The following is a 27,411-nucleotide window of genomic DNA, read 5'->3' on the forward strand; positions in this document are numbered from 1 at the left end:
TTCTCCAAGACCTAGTCATAACAATTAGTCCAGAAAATTACTTTCAAATAGCATGTTATTAAGGTCCTCCATCATCTGGCCTAAATTTATCTTTCTAAAACTGTCTTTGATCATGTTCCATAGTCATATCATTTTTTTCCAGTCTATTTAGATTACATGCTATTCCTGAGTCATACATTAAATTATTCCCTATAAAATGACATATTATTAAGTTTCATTGTAAAATGCATTTTTAAAAGTATGCCAGATTACTCATAGCAACTGCCTTCTGTATTCTCTAGCTGGAACAACAATAATATTAATGGTAGTGAAAACATTCACATTATTTCAAATATAACACGAGCTTCATGTCCATTACCTTGATCTTCACTATAATTTCCTGAGTTTTAGCAAGTGAGAGAAAAATGGTGCAATAAGGTTTCAATGTCTATACTGTTCCTTCCTTCCCAGAATTCTCTTTTCTCAATTTTCATTTACTGAAATAGTAACACTCCTTTAGCAGTTTCAAATATAACTTGCTGTCTTAAAATTTAATTTCCTTGGTTACCATTAACTATACCTTTCTCTACATTTCCATAACATATTCTTGGTATGTAATATTTCCCAGATATTTTATTCTCCATGGAAAAGTATACTTTTTGATAGAATTTGGTCCCTGATGGAGATCAAGGTTTTAAAATAATCTTTTTAGAAATTGAAATGTCTGCTGCAGGGCTCTGTACAAGTCACAAGTTGCAGAGGTTGAAAATAAATTGGATAATTTAGGTGACAAACACAAGGTCTATAAGTGGACTAGAGCTTTTAACATCTCTTTTAGCTATATTTTATTTTTATAAAATTGCATTCAGCCAAAGAATGGTCAGCATTATCATACTTAGCTGTAGTTTTTCTGAATTTGATAATATGACTTGAAAAGCGTTTTATAAATTTAGTGCAGAAAGTATCCACACAGCATGGACGAAGCTCAAGTAATAAGCAGCCATTAAAGACAAGTGAATCTGGGCTAGAATCCTGCCTTTCTTTATGTGTGTCTGTGTAATTTATTTCTTTAAACCTTAGTTTTTTTCATCCATCATATAGGGAGAATCTAAGAAGCTACCTCCAAGGTTGTTATTAGAATAAAACATGGAAAGCTATCAGAGTGCCTGGAACATATTTAGATCGCACAGAGATTACCGTTAATTATGTCATTATAAGGATAAGGAAGTTGGACATGTAAAATTAAATAGGTAGACTTTACATGTGATATCTATCACCTAGTTTGCAGAGTCTTCCTTTGTAGTTCTGTCTCCTTAACCTTCCCTACTTAATCAGCATTGTTAAATTTCCATTATTGTTTTGGCGTATCCTATTTTACCGTTTTACTCCTTATTGCCCTCCTCACCACCTCATGCCCTAATTACTGATTTTCTTTTATGCTCCTGCTTCATCTATGCTACCTCTTTCTTTTATCTTACCTATTGGCTAGAGGTAAATGCGTTAAAATAAGACACTGCCAAATTTTGTTGGTCTGACTTACTAAGCATCTCACCAGCCTTCCTCTGAGGAAGGCAGAAAAACACTGGAAGTACCAATTCTCTGTACTTGATTCACTAGACAACCAATTCTACCCATCATGTCTAATTGCACAGCACTCAAATAGGTCCAACCAACTATACTTTTAGTTCTTTTTATTTTCCAATAGTGGTAAATGACTTGTAATCTGTGGCCCACAGATTGTCATCTTAACATGACAATATATTTGTTAAAGGTAATTTATAAATTAAACATCCTTTAAATGTAAAATCTATGGTTAATAACAATAGCGATTGTTGCAAAGATACATGGGTATATTTGAAATGAATGTTTTAAACTCAAATTGAACAGAATGACAATCTTGCTCACACAATAGACCACATTTTGCTAGAATACGTTATTGTATCCACAAGTTGTCAAAGATTTCCAATTAAATACTAGAAACTTTGAAAGAAATAACCCTTCACCCATATTCTTAGCTATCTCTTATTATCTGATGATGCAAAATGAGATTTAATTTAAGATTTGGGATCAGTATTTCAGAGCTTTAATTTAAGAAAGTTTATCTTTCTCTGCTTTTCAAAACCTTTGTACCTCTCACATTTGAAAGCTCTCTGTAACGCTGGGAAAAATATTTTCAGCAGAAAACCTGAGAATATTGAAAACACATCCTAAGGTCTATTTCATTTCCTATTTGGAGACGAAAGGACAACTTATGACGTGAATAGATCTGCAACCACTAAGATATTTTGAACACCTGGGGAAGGATGCCTTGTTCATTTCAGCCCTCTAGGGTAGATAAATATGTAGATCACTGAGAAACATGATTTTTGTTTTCAAATCCCTTTGGGGAACATATAAATGTATTGTTACAAATTCTATATTTTGACTTCTCTTCATTTTGATGTCATTGCATGATTTGTTAGCTCTTTGAAATACATATATATTCCCTTTTATACATTCTCTAAATTATAGCTCATTTTCAACTCTGTAAGAATTCTCTGGACTAATTATTATATTCAATTTTGCAATAACCCAATTTATAAAAGATTATCATTTTCTATTAATTCTCGGCACCATTTCAAGTGTGGTTAGTTCCTAAAACATAGAAATGCTTTCATTATTAAGTGTTTTCATCTACCAGGTGACCTTAGAAATACTTATCATATATATATGGATTTTTCTGGGCAGTCTTGCTTTTAAATATTCTGTCCCATTAAGAGACCATATGCTTTGAAATTATATTCAGAAAATTGAATTACCATGTGAGCACTCATTCCACTGGCACCATCCTTACGTCCTTATCATTGTTGGTGTTTTCAGTGTTTATAAACTCATTTTGACGTGTGGGAATAAACTTGACGTTTGTTTATCCCTTTGTTCTCTCTCTTTAGTCCCAGATCTATGCATTGTCACCGATTTTTGTATTTTCATTTAACCTGAAAGATCAAATCAGTAATTTTTTTTTAATGTGAGAAAGGTTTTTATTTTTAATTTTTTTTTATGATACCATAATGATGTAAAGTGTCTCACAAGATTAAGTAATCGTTATTCTACATGTACTCAAGATAACCGTAACATAAATAGTGGTATTTGGTTAGTACTATTTTCCAGACTCTATAATTAACACATTGTGAAAAATACCCTTTGAATACTCAATAGAAGTATCATTATTATTTATATTGTATTCCTATATATATATATTTTTTTTAGTTCCAAGCCTCAAACTCCTAAGCAGTTATACTCTGCTGACATCCACTGCTTTTTCTTCTGTTTTTTTTTCTTCAAATTTTATTATGTCCATTCTTAAAAGTCTGCCTTTCAGTCGCCTAGTATTAATCTTTGTTCTGTCAACTTCCAAGGCACTTTTATTTATCCATGTCTGTATTCAAGACTTCCTTTAGCCTTGGATAACCTGGCAAGGGGGAAAAAAATATATAGAACCAGTGATGTTAATTTGGGAAGAGATAGAGCAATGAGACTTGGGTGAGGCAGTAGAAGCTTCTGGTATTTTCTAAGATGGCTGTTCCATGATTATACAATTAAAGAGTTAGAGAAGCTGGGGGAAAGGAAGAAGGCTGAGGAAACTGTAACGAAGGGAGAAAGTTGTGACAATTAGATATGACAAGTTTGTGATACTGCTTTAAACTGGCCATAACAGATGGTCTTGGTTTTTAGAGCAGCTGATGGAGGATATGATTAAATACCAGGCACTGTACTGGGCACTTAAAAATATCCTAGTTCTTCCAAAAGGAATGTTGGTTGATCAGTCATGTCAGAATTGTATTGCAATTATTTTAGGCACATATTCAATACATTAGCATTGAAAACACACAAAATATAGTTAGGTTCGTTTTACTTGACTAGTACTGGAATTACTATCTTTATCACAAATCCATATTCTCAGAAAGCCCGCCTGCTCCTATAAACATAAATATGAACTGTCAGAGTATTTCTCGGTACACCAAAAGTCAAGAGACAATAAAAATTTTCTTGTGCAATCAAATGTCAATGCTTTGCATTAAATCTATCATCCTCTTATTTATTAACCTTATCACTGTGGGCTTTTGACTTGGTGTTATTTTCAATAGGGAACTAGTTCTGTGACAACAGCACTTTAAAAAAAAAAGCGGGGGGAGTCCTAATATACTAAAACACAAAAGTAACAAACAAGTGGGAATATTCAGACAAGTGGATATGGACCCCATTGCTTATACTGTGTCTTCTAGCTGGAGTCCATGGAAAACTTCCCTCAACCTGAGCAAAGATGCAAAAGCACTACCCTAGAAGATTAAAACAAAATGCGTTAGAGTAAAATAAATTACAGGTGCATATGTATATGTATTCTGAAGATTTATTTTGCAATTTCAATTTCGTTTTCAAAACTGGAATTAACTAATAGTAATATTTTCAGATTAGCAAATTATAAAGGGTGTGAAAGATTCTATGATAGGTATAATTACTTTTATAAGGAACATGGGGTAACTTCCCTTTATAGAAATAATCTAGGAATTATTAAAGGACTGGAAAATGAAAATAGATTTCTGTCCAAATGATTCTTTGGCAAAACTTCCATTAAAAAATTTCCTTCCTCATTTATGTTATCTTAGGGTACAATGTAGAGTAAACACAGAGTAAGATTAGTAAACAAAAATCTTGAACAATGAGTTTAATACCAGTGATACCAGTCATTTGAAATGTTTTTGCAAAATTATTTTTTGTTGAAAGAAAAAATATAACAAACTTCCCTGAAAATATGTGTTTGGATCATACTTAAAAAATAAATTGTAAAATACACGTAACATAAAATTTACCATCCTGATCATCTTAACTGTACAGTTCAGTGGTTTTAAGTATATTTATATTGTTGTGCAACCATCACCACCATCTATCTACAGAAATATTTTCACCTTGTAAAGTGGAAACTTGATTCCCATTAAACAACAATTCCGTTGGTCCCTTGCCCTAGCCCATGAGAAGCACCATTCTACTCTCTATGAATTTGACTACTGTCAAATAAGTGGAATTATATAATAATTGTCTTTTGTGACTGGCTTATTTCACTTAGCATAATGTCAAGGTCCATCCATGTTGTAGCATGTGTTAGAATTTCCTTCCATTATAAGGCTGAATAATATCCCATTGTATAATTATACCACATTTTGCTTATTTATTCATATGCCAAATAGTACTTGTGTTATTTGAATCTTTTAGCTATTATGAATAATGCTGCTATGAACATGAATGTGTACATAGTTTTTTGAGATCTTGCTTTCAGTTCTTTTGGGTATATACCCAAAGTAGAATTGCTGGATCATACTGTAATTCGATTTTCAAATGTTTTAGAGACCGCCATATTGTTCTCCACATGGCTGTTGGCTGAACATTTCCACCAAGAGTGCACAGGGTTTGAAATTCCTTCACATCCTCACCAACACTTATTATTTTCCCTTCCTTCCTTTCTCTTTTTCAATAGTAGACATCCTGATAGTTATGAGTTGATATCTCATTGCGGTTTTGATTTACATTTTCCTAATGTTTAGTGATGTAGAACATCTTTTCATGTACTTGTTGGCCTTTTGTGTATCTTCTAAGGAGAAATATGTATTCAAGTGCCTTGGCTATTTTATAATCAGGGTCTTTCTATGTGTTTGTTTTTGTTGAGTTGTAGGCATTCTTTATGTATGCTGAATATCAGATATATGATTTATATATATTATCTCCCATTTCATAAATTGCTTTTTCATTTTGTTGTCCTCTTGGATGAACAAGTTTTTAATTGTAATGTAGTCTAAATTATCTAGTTTTATGGTCTAGGTCAAAGAATCAACTTTTGTTTCTATTGATTCTCTCTATTGTATTTTCTATATAATTACTTTATTATTGTCTCCTTTTTTCTTTCTTTTGTTTTTCTGTTGTAAGTGTATATCTAACTACTTTTCAGTCTTTCTTGGGATTCTAATGTATGCATTTGAGATTATAAATTCCATGCTTAGAGCTACTTTAGATGTATCCAAGAGTTGCTGATACATAGCAATGTTCAGTTCTAAATATTTTCTTATTTCTATTTTCTTACATTTCTGTATTTTACCTTTTTCAGATTTTTTTGCTTCTGAAGAATCCTAATTTTCTTGGTAGTAAAGAAAAAGAAACTATTTCTAACTATTTCTAACTTTTTTTTAGAGATCATCCATGCTTAGCATTATTGATGAGTATGGTCTACATCTGAAAAATGTTTTAATTACAAAAAGAAAAATTAGACTTGAATTGCAGGAACAAATACCATCATCCTCTGATAATAACTAGTTTAAATAAATATATGGTATTTCTTTCTATCCACTTAACATGTATGAACTGTATCTATGGATAAAGCTATTAGTGTAGACAGAGGGGGATGGAAACACAACATACTAATTTGGGGAGAGTTCAGACCTCCTAGATTTGAGTAATACCATTATTCTCATTTTTAAAGACTATTTAAACATGGCTTTAATAGGAGGTTCAGTTCACCACAGTGCATCCAAGAAAACAAAAAGGTTTTAATATAAATTGTATGTTTTCATTTTTAATCTGCATTCTTAACTATTACTGTTGAATTTAACAATGCAATTGAAGCAAGCCTAATTAGGACTTGGTTTCCAAATCTATAAAGTGACAGAAGGCATCACACGAGACTCAAACGGAGTATATTACACTCAGTAGAGACTCAAGAATTCAAAGAACCTGTGCTCCTCAGTACCATAAAATTTTCCTGGAAATGATTTATAATTTAGGAAATTAGTAATTTTTGCTATTGAGCAAGGCTATAAAATTTGCACTGGTAAAGATTGAGATAATGTATTATTTAAATGTCATAAAATATTTCCTGAATTTTATGAAGTTTAAGGTCATGGTATCAGTTGAATTTATTTTGTGAATTTTAAGGTCATGGTATCAGTTGAATATTGCAAAAAATGCAAACAAATAACATTTTATTGTTAAAGTATATACACATGTATCATGCAGGGTGTCATGCAGGGTCTCTGCTCCTTCTGCCCACATAAGAATGCAGGATATGGTGAGGCCAAAAAAGAACACTCACGGAGCCATAAATAGGGGAGTCGTACCACTATAGTCTCGTGGGTGGCTGGGTTGGAGACACAGGAAACAGGAGCCACACGATTTGCAACTTGTCGTCTGCTTCTCTGCCAACCAACCAACCCCACTTGCTAACTGCAATCCGTGCTTGCTAGCTCAGCCACCATTAGCTGGTAGCGTAGCCACGGCAGTTATATTAGTGACCAATACCTCACTTGTTACAGCTGACGGCCAACTAGCCACAGCTGATGGCCATCTGATCACAGTTGATGGCCATTTACTTCCTGAGCCAGCACCTTTCCACGTGAGGCCGAGCGAGAGCCTGGAAACTGCACTCCTGGCTCTGTCGCCACAATATGATATGGCAGTACAGAAGAATTTTCAATATATAAGTCCTTGTAAAATAAAAGCAATCACATACTAGATACCTAGAACTACGTTTAATCTTGAGAAGTGTGTAAATTTTCTTCTACAGAATTATGGAGATTCAAAGCGGGAAATTAGAAAGAAAAGATAAGAAGACAGCTGAATTCATTTTTAAGTCCATATGGTTGATTTTATAGCATAGAAAATTAATAATCCAAGTGATAAAGTGATTTATTCAGTCATACAATAATTTAGTGTGAAAATATGTGAACATAGAATTCTTCCTCTGTGCAAGTTTTCAATGTTTAAGCTTTATCAGTTCATTCCATATATAGTGTTACTTGTATATTAGAGGACTGCGTGCTTTCCAACTGATATGAATGTTTACTTGAATTGCTAACCCATGGGACAAATTAAATTATCTGATTTTCTTTTGATAGTTTTTTTTCTTTTTTTCATTTTTTTATTATAGAGTCAATTGCTTTCAAAAATACCTAGGGGGAAAGAGAAGATAGTTATTGTGTCTAAATCTGAAATTAGGGGAACTGAATCATCTTCCATTCTCGGGGTAAATTACCAGCAATTTTCCAATTTGCCAGGTTTTCACGTATATCACCTGAATTATTGAATAATGAGAATGAGCTGAACCCACTTCAGTTGGTTGAATTCAGCACCATCTGGACTTTTGGCCTTACTAACTTTTAATTGATCTTGGTCTTTCCGGAGAGTCCTAAGACCTTATTTATAAAATAGATATTCAAGCTCAAACCGGAATGAGTGAGGCCACTTGTTAGAATACTTAATTGCAATTTTAATTCTAAACTGAATCGATGCAACAAATGACTGGCTTTTGACAGTAAAAGCTCATTTCAGTGTCCCCGTCATAATTGCATGACAATGCAGTATGATTTGTTCACATTTAATTTATATTTTCTTACTCCTTCCTTTTCAGTCTGTATTGACTATTTTTCTGTTTTACCTAGTTGCAGCATTCTGGTTAGAATGTATCAGATGTATGGTCACCTTCCCTTTTACAGCCATACTAACCTCACCTGAAATATGTCTTTCCCATAAAACATGGTCGGTAAATTAATAGTCAGAAAAGTCATCACACCCTTTATCTTATGTTTATGTGGACATCAAATTATTAACGTTTCTACAAAATTTAAATTTAATTCTTCTCTGGGGATCCTCTTGGCATGATCTTCCTATTAAATTAAACACAAATTTAACTTCCATCTGCTGCCAATACTCATACTCGGAGAATTAAAATATGTTGTCTAATGATTAGAGTTATCATTATCTCCTCCGGTAGGATAAATGAATGCCTCTGAATCTCCTCTCCTCATTTTGATGGTGATATGGTGATTAATTTCAGATATTAATGTTTTAAATTTATATTTCTCTCAAATTCATGGATTACAAAAACACTTAAAAATCTATACTTTGGAAGGTATTTTATGGGCATCATTAATTTTGTTTTCTAATAAACACTTAAAATAATATTCAGAACATAGGAGCTGCCTATTTTCTGCATTCTGAGAAAATGTGTTTTATTTGAGGATACACAGCAATCTTATTTAGAGGAACGCTGTAGTGCTGTGATTCTTGGCTATTTTTCACATTTATGGTCTAAGCCAGAGCAAATCTAATTTACAAGAGGCACGGGGAATATTTAAAATGTGAAAAGTAAATAAGCCTTGGAATCATATAGCATTATACAATTTTGTTGTTGTTGTAATTGATTTTGGTTTATTTCTTTGTTGTAAGACTTCATTTTTAAATTTACAATGTAAAATATGTTTTTTCTTTGATAAATTGTGTTTGACAATCACTACCACAACTTTCCAGTTTAAGAACAAAACAAAGCAAAACTCCTGCCTATACACCTATCACTAAAAATACTTTCAACATAGAAACATACTTACAAAGAATATAGATATACAAATCTTCTCAAAAATATATTTGGCAGAAAATGGGATTCCATATTTGTATATTTATATCTATATTATATATAATTAAGTTACAAATTTTATTGGAAAATGTCTGGTTTTCTGCTCCATTTTTAAACTCAACAAAGAGCATTTTCCATACAGCCATATGACCTTTCTACAGATTTTTAGGAAATCTCTACCCTTAAATGAACACATAACTCTTCCTTAGATTACTCCAATTGTACTTTTACTAACAATTATCTATACAAGTACAAAGGGATGGTTTATCCACCTGACTCTGTTTGCTCCCAACTTTTTTTATATTTTTATATTTCAAAAACTCTAAAAGATTTTAAAATATTACATATACTTTTCTCTTTATATTTTTTCCTCAGATCTTCAGAAACATATCCAAAATAGGCAGAAAAGATTTTTAACTCAACGTTTTCCACAGACATCTGTATTAAAAATTTACTAACTTCTTTTTTACAATTTAAAAGGATTATTAGCCTCTTAGCAGTGTTTTGTATTTAAAAATGCAATTACACTTTTACTATCCACTATAAAAGGACTGAAAGTTATTTAAAAATATTAGCATTGTTATAGCAGCTCCTGCTCCAGCAAAATAAATGAAATGTAGTTTTCTTGATTTTTCCCACTAAGTATGACTAAAGAAACACCTGGATATTATATATAAAAGAAACCCAAGAAGACTTTAAAAGTTGTAGAGAAGAAGGTAGACTACGTGGGGGTATTGAAACCCTAGCAATGACAGGTCATGAGTCCCTGGGTTTTCTTTTTGCCTCATACGAGTATATCTCAGACTTGGAGCCTCAGACCAGAAACACCAGTGGATGTAGGCCAAAAAAAGAAAAAAAAAAGGAAAAAGAAAAACAAAAAACAGCAACAACAACAACAAAACACACAAATAAAATCAACACCTTAATAAGAGTCTGCTTTCTAGCCAAAGGATCAAGAAAAGGGTTACCTAGCACAACAGAAAATTTTAGATAATCATCTTTCTATCCCAGATAGACACTGCAGAAAAACACTCTGTCTTCCCTGCCATCGCCGCCCCCTGCCTCCTCAGCAGAGGCGAAATGGGACCTTAGACTTCTGCCCTTGCCAGGCTGTAATGAGGAACCCAACCCCCAGGGCATGTGTAGGTAAGAGTCACTTGCCAACCAAATTTATTTTATCATTAATACGAAAATGTTGTTTTTTACCTGTCAAACTTTAACTTTAAATGTATTGCCTGGTAATGGGTAAAAAAAAAAAAAAAAAAATCCATTTTAATGTTTTTAGAAGACAACTAGTCTTCTAAATAAATATAATATATATATTTATTTCTCCCCTGGCAAGGTGAGAATTGAGTTCATACAATTCTGTGCCCTTCCCCTGCCTGGTGGCTGGCACAGGTAGGAAAGACTGAAATGAAGATCCTCTTACAACCGATGTAGGAGGAATGCTCTCCCCACAGCCTTTGATGAATGGAGACTAAACACCATCACTGCTCTCACAGTATGTTCTCTCCATTCCAATGGACATGCTTCACATTTCATGCTCCCCTTACCCTTTGGTGACCACTAAACTATTGTATGTGTCTATGAGGTTTTGTTGCTTTGTTTATTAGATTATTTATTTTTCTAAAAATGTATTTTGTCATCACATATCGTATCCACCCTTTTCTCCACATGCGGATATGAAAGACATAAAATTACTGGCAGGGTGAAATGTATTATATATATCTGAAAATCAGTGACCTACTATAACATTTGTATTGTCCTTAACTCTGTGGGGAAAATCATGACATTTTAAGAAAAAGCTTTCTTTAAGACATTTTAAACCTTATTTCAGGAAAAATATGTATTCTATGATATTGATTTACTATTTAAAACTCATTTTATTATGGACATTTTTATGAAAAGATTGACAATTTGTATTCACTGTCTCTAAAAATGTATCTGAAAAACAGAAACCTTGGCCTTGCCTTTTTACTTCACGTTACTTGAAATGAAGCACTATATGAAGTAATTTATTGCAAGTTCAGATAATTAATTGGAGAGCTGGCGTAATTCATGCTTCATGTCGTAATTCATGTTTGATCTGATGTTTAAGGTAGAGGTTTTGTCATCATAAAGAAATCTCAGTGAAATGATTGCTTAAATGTTTTTAAAAGTTATCCGAAAACAGATTAATTTTTCATTAGCAGATCACTATTCTTTTGGTATTTATTCTTCTTCATGTACATTGAACTTACTGGTCTGTCTGGACCAAGAAGAACAATTTGCAGATTCTTTCCGTTGGTTTTATTGAGAAATGTTTTCTTTTAAGTTTTACTTCTTAATTCCACTCAATCTTATCATATATATATACACGTATATATATATATATATATACACATATACATATACATGTATACATATATGTGTGTGTGTGTGTGTGTGTGTGTGTGTGTGTGTATATATATATATATATATATATATATATATATATATATATATATATATTTAACAAATTGAAATCCTGGGATACAAATCTATAACTTCACAATGATACACATACCAAAGTTTACTAAGAGGCAGTGTTTCTTACACCATTTTAGCTGTGTTACAAATTTTACTTCTTCAAAAATCTACAGAGTCCGTATTACTAGACCTATGCTCATAAATAAAATGACTGTACATCAGTGAGATTAAGAACTTGCTAAAGTTCATAGAGCTTTGAATTTTGTGACTTGAACTGGTGAGGATGGAATTTGAAACTTCATGTATCCAACGCCTACATCCATTCTCTTTGGAAAAACTAACAGTTACCTTCCCCAAATATTTAAATTCATGTATGAAATGCATATATTTTCCACTTAGTAGCCAAAATAATTAATTTTTACATTATAAATGCAAAAAAATAGAGACATTCATATTTCTGTTTCTTTTTTTCTTTTTCTTTTTTTTTTTTAGAGAGAGAATCAGAGTAGCTATTTTATTTTAGCTCATTTGCTTCTGTTTCTTGGCTTCTTTACATTGATCAATAGTTGCCAAACCTGTATCATTATATTTATATCTGTGAGGGTACAGGCATGTGGTATATTCCTATTACATTAATTTATGTTAAATTAATTACCTTGAGAATAATGGAAGTGACAATGTAATTCAATTCTGTGATATTTTCCTTAAATTTTCAAATAAAACCCTATTTATTATATTACAGAAAATATATTAAAACCATATAAGATAAAATTAAATAAATTTCAGTGATTTTATAGCCCAAAACAATAACATATTTTAAGAAGTAGAATTATATGTCACTAGCCACACCAGACCATTCTTTAAAATATTCTCGAAATTTAGCAAAACCTCTTTGTTTGACACCCCTCTGTGTCCCATTGTTTCTGGGTGACCCAGCAAGAATTTGTTCAGAATATTTGCTCTTTCTCATCTATTCTCATCAACTCTCATCTGTGAATTACCAACTTTCCCTTGAAATCCCAGACCCCTGCTTCCCTCTCCTTAGTCCAGAATGGCAGAGAAACCTCACTGCCCACTATGTTCTCGGGTCTCTTATGCTTATGGTACCCTTGCATGTACATACATATATAACAAATGTGGACATTTTTTCCTGTTGATCCCTGTTCCTTTGATTATTATCCCAGCTAGAAGAACTTTGAAAAGGTGGGAAGATAATTAATTTTTGCAGCTCCACGTTAGTGTAGTGCTAGGGGCATAGTAAGTGCACTACCTTGTTGAATAAGTAAGGGAAAAATGACTTTCATATGATTGGAAGACCACAGTCATTGCAGATAACAGGCATAATATTTGTGGATGAAGAAGGTCCTCTGTAATAAATCTGACAACCCCAATGACAGAAAGTAACCTCACAGAGGAATCTGATCATAAATTCCTAACTGGGCAGGTTATTAAAAAAATGTGTGTGTGTGTGTGTGTGTGTGTGTGTGTGTGTGTGTGTGTATTCCCTATAACCCCACCTCCATCTTATTTGATTTAATGATATAGTCAAGAGGCTACAGTTACAATGAATTCCTATTGCTTTACAGGGACGGGCAGTGTTTTGTTGCAATCATGCTAATTTGTGTTCTCTAATCTGAGTTTGGCAGCTCATACAAAACACAACAGTCATTAACGGTGCCTCTCAGAAATCCTTCATGTAAACATTTTACAGAAATCATATTTGTGATTGTGCTTTCATGTGCATAGATTCATTCTGCTAAATTCTTAGCCTCATCCAAAAATTCTTCCCAAGGTTTTTTAAAAAGCCCCTAATGTTAAATTTTAAAAAAAGAAATGTGTTGGTGTATCAAGGGTCAGGAGGCGAAAGAGTGGATTCTCTTCGCTGCCAACTGCTTAGCATTCAGCTGCTTTCAAAACACTAGCTTTAGAGCTACTGTCATGCAGGCATTAGGGACATTTCCCTTTTTATTGGCCAAATGGAAAAGAGCATCATTTGTGTTATGTGGAAGCTATAACAGAAAAAGACGTTTAAAAGAGCCAATTTTATATATAACAGTTCCACATAATAAAATTATGGGAAACTATTATTGATTATCACTGGCATTTCTTAAGGTCAGTATGATTTTACAGATGTAATTAGAAGGTTATTGCTATTAAAGATTGGCAAGTCAATTTATGATTTTTATGCTGAATGTGTTCACAGTAGATGAGTGTTTGGGTATAATATTTTGTTTTAATATTCTGTTCTGTTTGCAAATTTCAGTGAATATTGATAAAATTAAAATTCTAAGCCAACAAATGTAGTATTGCAAAAAGTAATTTAATAGTAGTCTGTAGGTCTCAGACAAGCAACTTTATGCAGTGTAAATTAGCAGATAAATATCAGTCTTTTCTACAACTGCATAATCTAATCTTGGCAAATTTTGTATGCTGCTTCTACTTTGATATTGAGTCCCAAATATCTAATATCAACAGAGGTAACTTCTGTATTTTCCTGGAATGAAATATTCATATGTAATTTTAAAGAAATCATGGTAGTTCATATATGTTAAATATACTCAGTACATTTCTGTATTCACATAAATTTTATATACTAAGAGAGGTCAGTGACAATATGGCAGTAATGTAAGCATTATTTAAATAGAATTTGTTGCTATCATTCTTGTTTTCCATTGTTTTTTTGTGAGATGGGCAGGGATAAAATTGTAATAAATATTGTTTAGAAAAGTAAACATCACGTGGACAACCTTAATGATAGATGCTTGCAAGCCAGAATTTTTAGCAGGCGAACATACAACTCTAATCAACTAATAGAGGTGCCTTAGTGCCAACAAAAACATTTCCAAAGTAATGTTCTGGCTGAGCTGGTTATAGCCCATTTGTGTGTTCTGTAAAATAACTATTTCTAGAGGGGCTGAGTTGCATTAAAAACTAATGATCGTGCCTATTTGTTTTAAAGACTTCCAAAGGTTATGATAGGAAGATATTTATGTTCTGTGAAGGCTTCGGGTAGAATGCTGCATTTAGTTGAAGACAACAATGTTCTTATTTAATATAATCATCAGATATCTGGGTGGAGACCTTAGATGCCTTTAGGTAAAACGCTCTCATGATAACCATCCCTGACAGCATGTTTTCAATTCGGCACTTCGTTGCATTCTTTTTCCAAAATTTAATGAATGCCTGGGTTAGTTGCAACTGAGGTGAATCTTATCTTCAGGAAAGGAAAACAAATAAACAAACAAACAAAAATGCACCCATAAGTTTCCAATTTATGTACAATCATTAGATCCTTAGTACCTTCTCAGTTTATCCCGATGTCAGGATATTCTATATCAGTCGTGATGTACCAGGTTATATTGTTAGAAAGCAAGCAAATAAACCAAGTAATGAACCCCAAATCTTGGTAGGTTTAGGTGACCAGATTTCTTTTTAGTTCATGCCCTTGTTTACCCCAGTTAGCTGGAGGAGTGGGTGTGCGGGATGGGGATTCCGACCATCGTTTTTGATCCAAGTCCCAGAAGGACACGCTCATCCTTTATTGGTCAAAGTAAGCCACATGGATGGCCACCCTGACTGTAAAAGACACCGATGAATGGAACCTTATCCTGTGCCCAAGCAAGAGAGACTAAGGATTTGTCTTCATATCTAATGGCTAAGGTGCACAGTGTGGCCCTCAAGTGTCCAGAGATGACTTCCTTTACTGAAAGGGCCCTTATCACCACACGACAGGATTAATTCAGTACTGTCTATATGGATTTTGACCAAAATATTATAGAGATTATAACGGTGTTCATGTATCATTACAGTCCAAACCAAATGTGGTGAGTGGAAATGAAAGATCTCAGATCTGAAATTGACATTTATGATTCCCACACAAATTAAACTTTTTGGATATACACCACGGAAAGCGTAATGTTTTACTTCATTTTTATATTTAAAAAAATATAAGAGAAGAATTTTGGATTATGGATTAGCTCTTGAAATTAAGGTAACAATTTTCTGTAGTTATTAACAATACTAGTTTTCATTAAATAATTGACTTAGTTGATGGCTTGATCAGTTCTGATCTCAGTTTGGTGATACTCCCAGAGTTTGTCCTTTCTTTTGATTGTTGCATGAGAGAGAAGTCTAAGTGGGGTGGCAGAGTGTTCTGTCCAACTGAAATGTTAGAAGGTGAGCCGTGACTATAAACTTAATGGAGGTCAGCAGACCGAGGTAATAAAAGGCACCCGAGGGCTGAAGAAAGCTCCCTGGAATCTCATCCACAGCCTTCCAAGGTCTGTGAATCAAAGGGAAGAGAAAACATATTCAAAATGAGTTAGATTGGTAATATTCATACCAAAGAATAGTGATACATTGAGTAGAAAAGTTTTGCTAAATAATTGGCTGTCCCACTTGTATTTTTTTTTCCACGTAAAAACCGTTATAAAGCCTTTGAATTGCACTTAGTGCATCCCTGTTTTATCTTGTTTGGTATAATCTTTGAGCCTTTGAGATAAGAGGTTTTCTTATATTCTACTAATAAGATTTCTGGCAATAATAGACAATAAATAGTGATCATTAATAATCATTAAATTAGTGCTATAAACTGATTTCAGAAAATGAAATAAATCTGTTAAAGTTCTTTTAAAACCATACCTGCCATTTTTCTACTTTGCCCTAATCTACCCTAAAAGTCATTTTGCCACTCCAGAAATTGCTAATCAAGTTGAATTTGGCTATCAAAATATGTTGTCAACAATAATTATTGTAAAACAACAACAACCACCACCCATTTTTTCTTTTGATTGCGTTTTTAAAATTCTTCCAGACCTCCATAATATCCTTGAAGTTTTACAAGTTCCCACTCTAAAGTGAATGCAGAAAGGAATCATTAGCGTGATGAAAATAAATTAATTCTCTCTTTTCTCAATTTCCCTTAGAAAATGAAAAAAAAATTACCTTAGTTTTTTTATCGTTTTTTAAATAAATCTACATTCATATCCTATGCATAATGAAATCATTTTTATGAGTATGTCTTTCCTCAGGAGAAAAACAAATCAGTGGGAGCTGTTTAAGTGGCTTATTTTTTCCTCTCCATTAGTTGGTTTTAGAATATTTACTCCAGTTAAATAAATTATCACTATCGCTTCTCCTCCTCGTAGCACATGACAGATTATTACAAGCAAGAAGCATTGTAATGTAGTGACCCCAGCTAAACTACCAAGTGAACTTTTCAAATGAAAGCATTCAGATAGATTATGTATTTATGAATAAAAAATAAATTTGCTTTTCAGGGAGTTTGGCCGCTGGAAAGTAAATAACCTTGCAGTTGAGAGAAGACATTTCCTTGGCTCCCCTCTGCCTCTTGCCCCAGAATTCTTCCGCAACATAAGACTTTTGGGACGTCGACCTACCCTTCAGCAAATCACTGAAAACCTTATCAAGAAATATGGGACACATTTCTTGCTATCTGCTACTCTGGGAGGTACGACTCTTTGAAAATACTTGTGCCTGTGTGTGCTTGTGTGTGCAAACTGTATAAATCAAGGAGTGTTGATTAATCTGGACAGCTGCAGTTTGAATAGTTCTAGAATTCATTAAGTTATTCAACACATTTATTGAGTTATTACTAAATGCCTCGGAGGGTGTTCACAGCAGTGAGGTAGATGAGTCTCAGTTTCCGCCTGAGAGCTATTTACAACCTAATAGCATGCATTAAATATGGGCATAGTTATTACACAATATAATGCAAAGAGATGTGCTAAATTGTGTTTTAAAAATGAAGAATAGGCAATCAGATTTCATTTGGGAGTCATCACTTCTGGTTACAGAAAGCGGGAAAGGTTTTCTGGAGTAAATGCTGATGGTCTAAAATTACCTTTTTTGGCACCATTTGAGTATTTTTGATTGTGGTTGGTATATGATATGAAAAGAGTGATACATATCAATTATGATGCATAATGTGAAAGTAAAGGTTAATAATGTAACTTCTTCCTCCATCAATGTATAAATTTGTAAAAATTAAGAAAGCTAGGATTTACTATCATCCGATACATGTTTTATTTTGGTGATATATAACTCAGCCTTTTCAATACACTTAGATGACATTCTGGGAGGTAATATAGGAAAAATAAGACATTTGCCTAAAACTTAATTCCCAGAATTGCTTTGCATTTAATTTTGTGTATGACTTCAAGTAATGTGCACCCATTCCATTTAGAAATGGATGTGACTCTTTCCTAGAATGAACAGCATTGGGAAAGATTAACTAGGGAAACCATGAAAACAGTGATTCTTTGCTCCCTTGTCAGCTTCTCAGTCAGTTTCTGGGAGACAGACGGGCTGATCTGCACCCATGCTGAGGTGACATGAACGACCACCCCTCTTTATTTTCTCAGTCTTGGAAGATGACTCTTTTCTGTTCCTACCAGTCTAATCTGTCAGCTAGCCATGTCAGTTTATTACTCCAGAATATACAGCGAACTCTTTCCTGACTTCTACCTGGAAATCCTCAAAGTAAACACCCTGTTTCTCCCAGAATCGTCCTACAATCCATCCCCCACACAGATCTTCTAAAAACTCAAATCAGGTCAAAGTGTTTTGTTTTCATTAAAACCTATCACTCTCCACTTGAAATAATATTCAAGTGTCTTGCTATGGCTTATAAGGCGCTGTATGAATGATCTTACAATGGCCTTCATCTCACCTCATCTTTTCTCTTTCCTCATCATCCTGTATTTGTCAGCCACAAATGATCTTCACATTTTTCTGCTCCAATTTTACGTTCTCAGAGAGGCCTTTCCTGACCATCTTATCAGCAACAGTGCCTGGTGGACCACTGATATTCTCTACCACTGTCATGATCTTACTTTGCATTCCTCATAGTGCTTATTATTATGTGAAAATGTTTTCTTTGTTTCCTGGTGTGTCTGTCATTCCTGTACATTGTCCTGAAAACAGGGACCTTGATTATATTTGCCCCCATAGTTACAATAGTGTTTGGCATACAATCGGTTCTCATTACGTATTTGTTACGTGAATAAATAAGTGAAACTACACTTTGATGGGAGGCTGAGGTTGTCCAGTTCACTAAATAAATCTCAAAAGTATGATATATGCTGAAGATAATTGAGATCTAATTCAAGAAGCAGACTACATGAAAAAAGCAAATCCAGGGAGACAAACGGGTCAGTTAAACAAATACAGATTCAGAATTGGAGAGAATAAGGCTACCAGCGAGACCGGGGAGCAGGGCATGGAGAGGGTAGGAAAGGGTGCGTCCCTGGGCACTTTGAGAAGTCTGCCGTGTCACGTTAAGGAATTAAAAGGTGAAAGATGTAGATGGTTCAGGCACAGAGAAAAGTCTGGCCCTGAATACATGCTATCTTTCCATTACCTTCCACCATAAATGAGAAACACTAAAATAATAAGACAAAGAGATCTGACAAACCTGGGGTTGAATACTGACTATGTCCCCCCCACCCACCCTTTTATTTATTTTTACCAATTGTGAAGGTTTAAAAACTATGTACTACTCTGATACTTAGTTTTTTTGAGGAAAAAGGTGGAGAGAAACACTTGTGTGACAGTCTCTGGAAGATTGGTGTTAATGGCAGACAGTGTTATTATGGTAGTGTGTACAGCCAAAAAAAGGACCAAGTATCCCAATACTTATGAAAATGTATTCTGTGACAGTTGTCTATTTGGTTTAGTAATGTCAATTACAATGAATGCAATCACATCTGAAGTAAAAGTAAAAAATGATTTCTGTAACTTCTCACTTAAAAAAAATCTAGTGGTTTTGAAAAACATAAAAGGATTCATTACCATTGTATCAACAATTTTGGATACCTAGAAGAATTTCAAAACATAACATATATCTTCCAAAGAAGAAAGGAAGGGACAGAGGGAAGGCAGAGAGGTCAAAGAGGAGAGGTGACATCATGGACATTTTTGTTCTTTAGTATGAAAATTATGGTCACCTTTCGATTTGTTTCATCGTTTTGGCATTATGGATGCCATATTGTGGCCTTAAGATTAGTTTTCGTTTTGCAGTTTTTTTGTGAAATTAAATCACTTTTTCAGGTTGACTATTCTAATGACTGCAAAATGCTCTCTCAAAATTGCTTTACTTCAATTGTTTAGAAGTGTTGTTCAAGCTTTTTTTCATTTTGTTTTAAGAGGATGGGTAGAATTGCCGCACTCTCACTCACCTTCTAATCTCTGAGTATTTCGGGGCTTTAATGTTCCTGGTATTTTCTATCGCAATTAATTTTCTTCTCTAAATGTTACTTATATTTCTCTTCAGGAATATCCGTTGAGTGATGTTAACAATTTAGCTAAAACGCATGAAATTATTTAAGTAGCTGAAGGATATAAACTATTTGTAATTAATGTGTATACCAGGTTGGTTTCAGGCAATTTTTAAATTATTGCTGTTGTAATTACAGTAAACCTTTTTTGTTTCTAGAAGTATATTTGAGCTTCATATGTTTTACCTGATTGAACATGAAATTGTATTCCTCCTTTAAAAAAAAAATGAGATTGATGGTGTTTAACTTGAGCTAATCCTCTCTCTCTCCTTAATTAACTAAGACTAAGGCACAAGTCTAATATTAACACACTGAAGATGTCATGTACGGAAGCAAACATTTTCAACAAAAAGCCAGTTATCTTATAAATAGGTGTTTCCTAACTAGATTTTCAACTAAGTTTAAACATTTTTTAAAACAAGTTCAGTGCAAAATACTACCAGCGGTAAAGTAATAAAAGGAAATATAATAAATAATGCCCTCTCCCTCCCTACCCCCGCTGCCCCGAGTTATTTCATATGTCATATTGACTTAGACATAAAACTTTGGAGAGCATATTTGAAGCTTTCGGTGGGATATTGTATGACAAATGAAGCCAGTGATTGAATTATCTTTCTATAGGGACAAATCAATTACAAAACACTTCTTTGTTATATATAATTTTCCCCATTTATTTCATCTTATAACTTCCAGACTATTTATCAATATATAAATTTAGCCTGCTTCTCTTTGGATAATGGCATGTAAATACTATTACCATTTAAATAGCTAAATAAGCTACTCAATTTGCAGAATCAATCTGGAAAAAGATTGTACTCCGAGGATATATTGACTTTTTAGCTATGGAATATATTTCATGACTGTTTTTATATTTTATTTATAATAAATATATGACAAATCCTGAACTAAAAGTACATCTGTGTAATGAATATAAAAGTACAAAAAAAGAAAAATGAGTGAATAGAGGAAAAAAAAAAATTGGGGGGCTTACTAGGGAAAGAAAGGGTGTTCACTAAAAAATACAAGACCTGGATTCTAGACCAATTGAAAAGGACCAAAAATTTCATTCAAAAACGTATACAAGTATACATTCAAAAATGTATACAAGTGTTATAACAAAACATTTCTAGTGATTTGAAACATGAGCTGATTGTCATCTCCAGAATTACACAGACTTGCCCATACACGTCTCCCTGAGCCACTCACCGTGACAGGAGCCCATGCGTGTCCTGTAGGAGGCTCATCTCTAAAGCCCAAGGCTGGGAGCCGCAGAGTGAAGCGTGCTCTCTCTCCTGACAACACATCCAGAGAGAAAGAGCAGAAAGAGGCAGGGCTACCCATGCCCACCCCTTCCGGACACTACCTGGCCGTTAACTTTGCCCCTTCCTGGGCAGAGTCAGCGATGTAGGGACAATGAGCAGAGATTGGGGAAATAGCTTCCCATGAAAATGAATGCACGAAAAGGTACGCTTTTCCTGATAGAGATATTCATTAAAATTGGACCAAAATTTATTCAAGGAGCAAATCAGTAATATACTGATTTGTTAATTTACATTTTTTTGTTTGTTTCATTTTGAGCAACAGAAAAACAAATCCAGTTGGACCACTGGTGTTGAATGCAGGGTTTTAAATCATAATTCAATTTTTAGTGGAAATAATTACTATTTTTTTATTTGAGTGTTTTTGAAAAAAATTTTGACAGTGCTTCATATGAGAATGTATCTTGTGATTACCATATTGCTCATCTTAAGCATTTCATCAGATATTTAATTTTGTTTACATTTAGAACATATTTTCACTATAGATATAATAAAAAAAAATGCATGATTGATGACCAAAGCAGTATTAACTTACTAGAATAGTTATTTAAAATAATGAATATGACTTCTATGACGACACAGTGTATAAATAACTAAGCCTGCAAAATAGTTTATTTGGCCTGAAAGTTTTACCATATATTATTTGTGTGTTTATCTCTTTCAAAGAAAGAGCAGAAGTCAGAGGTCGGGTAGTAAGATATCTGTGGTTAGAATATCAAATTATTTTTTCTATTTTCTTGCATCCCCAAAAGTATAAGAAATCTAAATATCCTCATTTAATTTCAGAAATACTCAATTCACACTTATCTCCATGTGAATTACATTCTCTATGAAGTATCCACAAAATAGTTTTTAATTGTATGTCATACACCACCTTCTTTCAAAATTCAACTTCTGTCTTTCTCATTTTCACCTTGTCTCAACTTAGGAAGTAAAAAAAAATCCCATTATTCATTTTAACTGTAACATAGTTAAGGCAATAAATGTGCCAATAATATATGCAATTTATTTCAGAAGCAAATATGAATACTTATTGAGAATGCATAGAACTATTTCCTCTGTTAGAATGATGACTCTCTTTTAAGAAAAAGAACTGGAAGGGAAAAAATATATTTCATGATGCTTCATATCCCAGGGAATCATTAAAATAATCGCACTGAAGGGGAAAAAGACTGCCATACTGGTTTTTAAAACTAAATATTTACTCATACTACTTAATATTAATTATACTGGTTCTTCTCTCTCTCTCTCTCTCTCTCTCTCTCTCTCTCTCTCTCTCTCTCTCTCTCTCTCTCTGTCTCTCTTTTTCTCTCTCTCTGTCACTCTCTCTCATGTTTCTCTGATAAAGAAAGTGAACATTTTGAAGTTAAAACAATAATTGTTAATTAACTTTTGTTTATAAAAGTTAGCTATTAAAATGACTTGAAACTATATATGTAGATACTGAAGATAACAGAGAAGAAAATGAGATTAAAATTATGTCAGTTGATCTTAATAATTTCCCCTGGTAACTAAATCAAAAGATAAAAGTTAACTTTTAAAATGTTATAAGTTTGGTTATATTTTTCTTATTCTTCTTTATAGCACTTTGCTAAGGTAGATAAATCCCTGCTCATGGATTTCACAAAAATGTACTGAATTACCTATAACAGTTAAACTCCCCAGACCTTCCTTAAAGGAACACACAGGCCACTGATAAAGACAGACATTTAACTGGTAATAAGTTTTACCATGATTTACAGCCTCATCACTCGAGTGTGGTCCATGGTCCAGCAGTAGCTGCACCACCTGGGAGCTTGTTAGAAATGCAGAATCTCAGATTCCATCTCAGATTCGTGAATCAGAATCTATACCTTAACAAGATCTCCCGGTGATGTGTACACGCACATTAAGTTAGAACAGCACTGTTTAGAGTTTCTACATACATTCAAACTGTTGTTAAGTGTTCCAGGAATCTCCCTTCTGAGAATTAATTAATTTTACCAACATAATAGCAGGATCCTGTTAACTATGCATCACAATATTATTCATTACAGCATTGTTTGTAAACAGCTCCAAAATAGAAGTCACTTAATTGTGTTTCACTCAGGGTAGATTCATTCCATCTAACATTGAAACGACTTATTTCCAATCCTTCTTTATTCATGTCATTTTTTCACAAAGGATGTTATGTGGCATGTAGGCAATTTTGTTTAGACATTTTTCAGATGTTTTTTTGGGGGGTAACCATTAATAATGACCAGATCAGTTGCTTTTCTTTAGAGTGTTTTGCAAAACATATTATGTGCCTTTTTCAACCTGTGTAAGTCTAGCTATTCCTTCCCTTAATATCTCTCAGATGCCAATTGGTATTAAGCCAACATGTCTGTTTTTTACTGTCTTTATATATTTGTCTCTGCTTCTTATTAGAAGTCTATTTTTCTAAAAATTTTCTCCCTTATATCTATTTGTTTCTAAAATACTGTCTTATTTTCTGTAACACTATTAGTGGAAAGATAGATATCATCAGGACACATGCAGTTTAACATGTTATGGAAGGAAGATCATTAGTAGTGAAAGCAAAGCAAACCCTGTGAAAAGTGAAATATAATTTCAAAAGGGCAGTAATACCCAAAAGATGGTAAGACTTTAGTACAAGGGATCTGCCATTACCAAAAATAAGTAACATTTTTGAGCTAAAAGGATACATCAAATATAAAACCTACAATTACATTTAAGCTATGTTTGCAATGGTTATTTCTGTGAGAAGGATTTCTCCTTAAACAGCAGCAGTCCTTTGTAAATAAAGCTGACACAAAAGCAAAACCGACATTCACTATAAGATCTTCAAGTGGAAGGAAGTTAAATGACCAGGAAGACATCTGCCATAAATGCACCTTTCTTTTCTAGGTGGAATGGTAAACATTATAGGTCGGCAAACTAACCCAAGGGCAGTGGCCATAAAAAACTAAACTAAATTAAAAATAAATAAATAAAATACAGTAACATACAGCCAACCTATAAGAGTTAGCTTCATTGCAAGGGGTAAAACAAACTGAAATCTCAGTTGATTATAATTATATGGTTGTGTCTCTGTAATATTAAGTGTTTTGACTGTGGTTGTCCTGTGAATTCTTCTCTGGGTGTCTCCTCATTCTGGGAATCAAGCTGAAGAAGGCCCTCTTTGGGACACGCTGTCTTCCTGGCAGAGGGGAAAAGCAAAAGAACTGCTGTAACTTTGCCAAGAGTCTCAAAACTTGCCCTAGATCATGCCATATCTGGTTTGCACGTATTCAACTGGCCTACGCATCTTCCTTTCCAAAACCAGGTTAAAGGAATTCATCCATGGACCCCTCATAGAGAAGTCTACAATGGACCTTTAATCCAATTGATGATGGTGGAAAAAAATAACACAATCTGTCACATCATCATTACTGAATTATCCCTAGGATTCTTTAGCTCATTCTCTTATCCATTGTTTCTTTATCCTACCTTTTGTAATTATAGAAATGAGAATGAAAATTGAGAAAATCCAAGTGAAAAGTGAAATAATAGTATAAAAGTTCTTTAATTTCTGTTCTTCCTGGACACAACATAGATGATTTGAAGTTCAGAACAGAAACGTACATCATTGTAAGATCCACAACACATCAAATGTACTTAATCTTTCCTATGAATTGATCATAGGATAACATTAAAGTCAGATTTTTTTTGTTTGTTTTCTTGTCCTGTTTCTCATACTCTATGAAAGCATCTTTCACTATGTGCATTTAATGTCCATCAACTCTCACAGTATTTTAGTTGTCAAAGACACAGCTGCATGATTTCTATGTGAAATAATCATGTCTTTTTATATCCATATCATTTATCCTTTTTACTTTCAAAATCACATTTAGTTTTTCCAAAATAGCTGGATGCCCTTTGGAACTCATGCCATGCTTTTGAACTACAGCTGGCTTAAAAGAAAGATGAATGCAAATAATATTTGAACAAAAATTTTTCAGTTGATTGAATAATATCTCGGTTTTCAAACCTGAATATTTTTATTTACATAGAATTCTAATATACTTTTATAATCGAATACTTGAGAGAGATTTACAATTACAGTTGAGAATGCATTGTTTCTTAAGACTGTACGAGCCATAAAAATGTGAACACCATAAATATCACAAAAGCATTGCAGTTGTGTATAATTAAAAAAATAAACAGCCTCCTTCCTCTCCTCCCCCCAAAAAAAGTTTCTTTTAGAGGAAAAGAAATAGGCCTATTTTCCATAGATATTGAGTGGCCCTGTCAAAGTGTCTGGTCTATTGTTAAGTAATTGTTTAAAACAAGGTATTCATAAAACTTAAAGGAACAATTGTGCTGATTTAAGTGGCGTCACTTGCTTCAATGGCAGGAAGACTGAAGCAACAATGTTCCACGGTGGAGAAGAACCACAAACAATTTGTGACTGAAATATTTTTATCTGGTTATTAGAAGGGATAACCAACTACTGTCTTTAATAAACCCATATATCTATCTCGATTACAAAATCCACTAGCAAACAATTTTGACTGTTTGTGTTCCTGTAGGGAAGTTCAATAGCTATGAAATGCTTACTTGTGAAAATTTAAAACCTCCTCATTTACCGTTAGGCCTTAAGAAGGAAGGAAAGGAGAGGAAACCAACATTTATTATACACACAATACTTATGTGTTCTGCCAGGCTGTAGAGTGGAATTACATTGTTTCATCTTCTCAACCAATTGAGAGGAGGATGTTGCCTGCTTTCCAGATGGGAATGCTAAGGACAGGTGGACCTTCACCAAAGCCCCGCAGCCAAGTGGAGGGACTTAGCGCTCATACTCCTGACCCCAAAACTCATGCTTTCCTTTCCCTCATGATATCACAGTTTCATCAAATTAAAAAATAAAAAGGATAAACAGTATAATTAGTAATAAAAATGTATTAAGAGGTACATTTTTTTAAATTTTTTTCTTGTTGTCTATAATATATATTCTCAGAGTAAAGGAAGGCCAACCCATTTATCTGTGTTTATCAGTTTACAAACAAATGTGGAGTCTTTGAAAAGCAGAGGAAATTTTTTTTTAGTCTTGAGTAGATAGAAAATGAACACTCCTCTTAGTCTTGCTGGTGATTATGGGCCATTATTTCTCCTTAAACATAATATTTGTTTTTATCATTCATATTGTTACAAAGGACCTCTCTGAAATAGTGATTTCTAGCTCTTGTTAGGTGTCATTTTCCAACTGTATCACGGATCAGTCTAATATTTGCAAAATATTTTTTAAATAAAATTAGTTTTAATTCACTTTTTAAATATGCATGTGCTACTTTATTTTTGGGTGAGTTACAATTCAACTGAGTTCCTATTAACAAATACATTTTTTGGAATATTTCATCGGAAGAATTATAGGGGGATACAGAACTTAAAGGGCTATTTTGGGAGATATTTATTTTCTGTATGTGAATGCAAACTGTCGGACTGGGGTTAATGAATTTGTAAAAGAAGTAGAAAGGCAGGCTTCCCTTCATCATAATTAGGACAGAATAGCTAAAATTACTAGCAATTTCCAGATATGGAAAGAGTTGCTTTATGCAGTACTAAAGAATTGTGGTGCATAAAAGAGAATAACAGCGTGTTAACAACTTTTGAATTCTTACTCCATTCTAGTGATGTTCTAAACCCTTTACAGATATTGTCAGTCACATGCTTACAGCTGCTCTTTGTGGAAAGAATACTCTGCTCATGTTATGTAAGAGTAATCTGAGTCAAGTTATACTCAGGATGACTAATTCAAGGTCATCCTCTTACTAAATAGAAGCCAGCATTAGAACCCAAATCTGTTTGGCATTAGTAGTTGGTACACGTACATCTAAACTGTAACGATAAATTCTATTTTTTTCTTTATTCTCGCACCTCATAACCCAATGAAAAAATCCATTCTAGGGGT

The 27,411-nt window shown here is 33.5% G+C and overlaps 1 protein-coding gene across 7 annotated transcripts in view; it reads left to right on the top strand.

Moving 5' to 3' along the window:
- Nucleotides 1–27,411, top strand: part of BRINP3 (BMP/retinoic acid inducible neural specific 3) — a 347,922-nt gene that overhangs the window by 183,812 nt on the left and 136,699 nt on the right. For all 7 annotated transcript variants that reach the window (XM_081039064.1, XM_081039061.1, XM_081039059.1 and 4 more), the window contains one exon: nt 17,140–17,330. In XM_081039064.1, coding sequence (XP_080895190.1) covers nt 17,140–17,330 — 191 coding nt within the window. The remainder of the gene's footprint in view (nt 1–17,139; nt 17,331–27,411) is intronic.

This window comes from Rhinolophus hipposideros (genome assembly GCF_964194185.1).
Source record: "Rhinolophus hipposideros genome assembly, chromosome: 26".
Classification (NCBI taxonomy): domain Eukaryota; kingdom Metazoa; phylum Chordata; class Mammalia; order Chiroptera; family Rhinolophidae; genus Rhinolophus; species Rhinolophus hipposideros.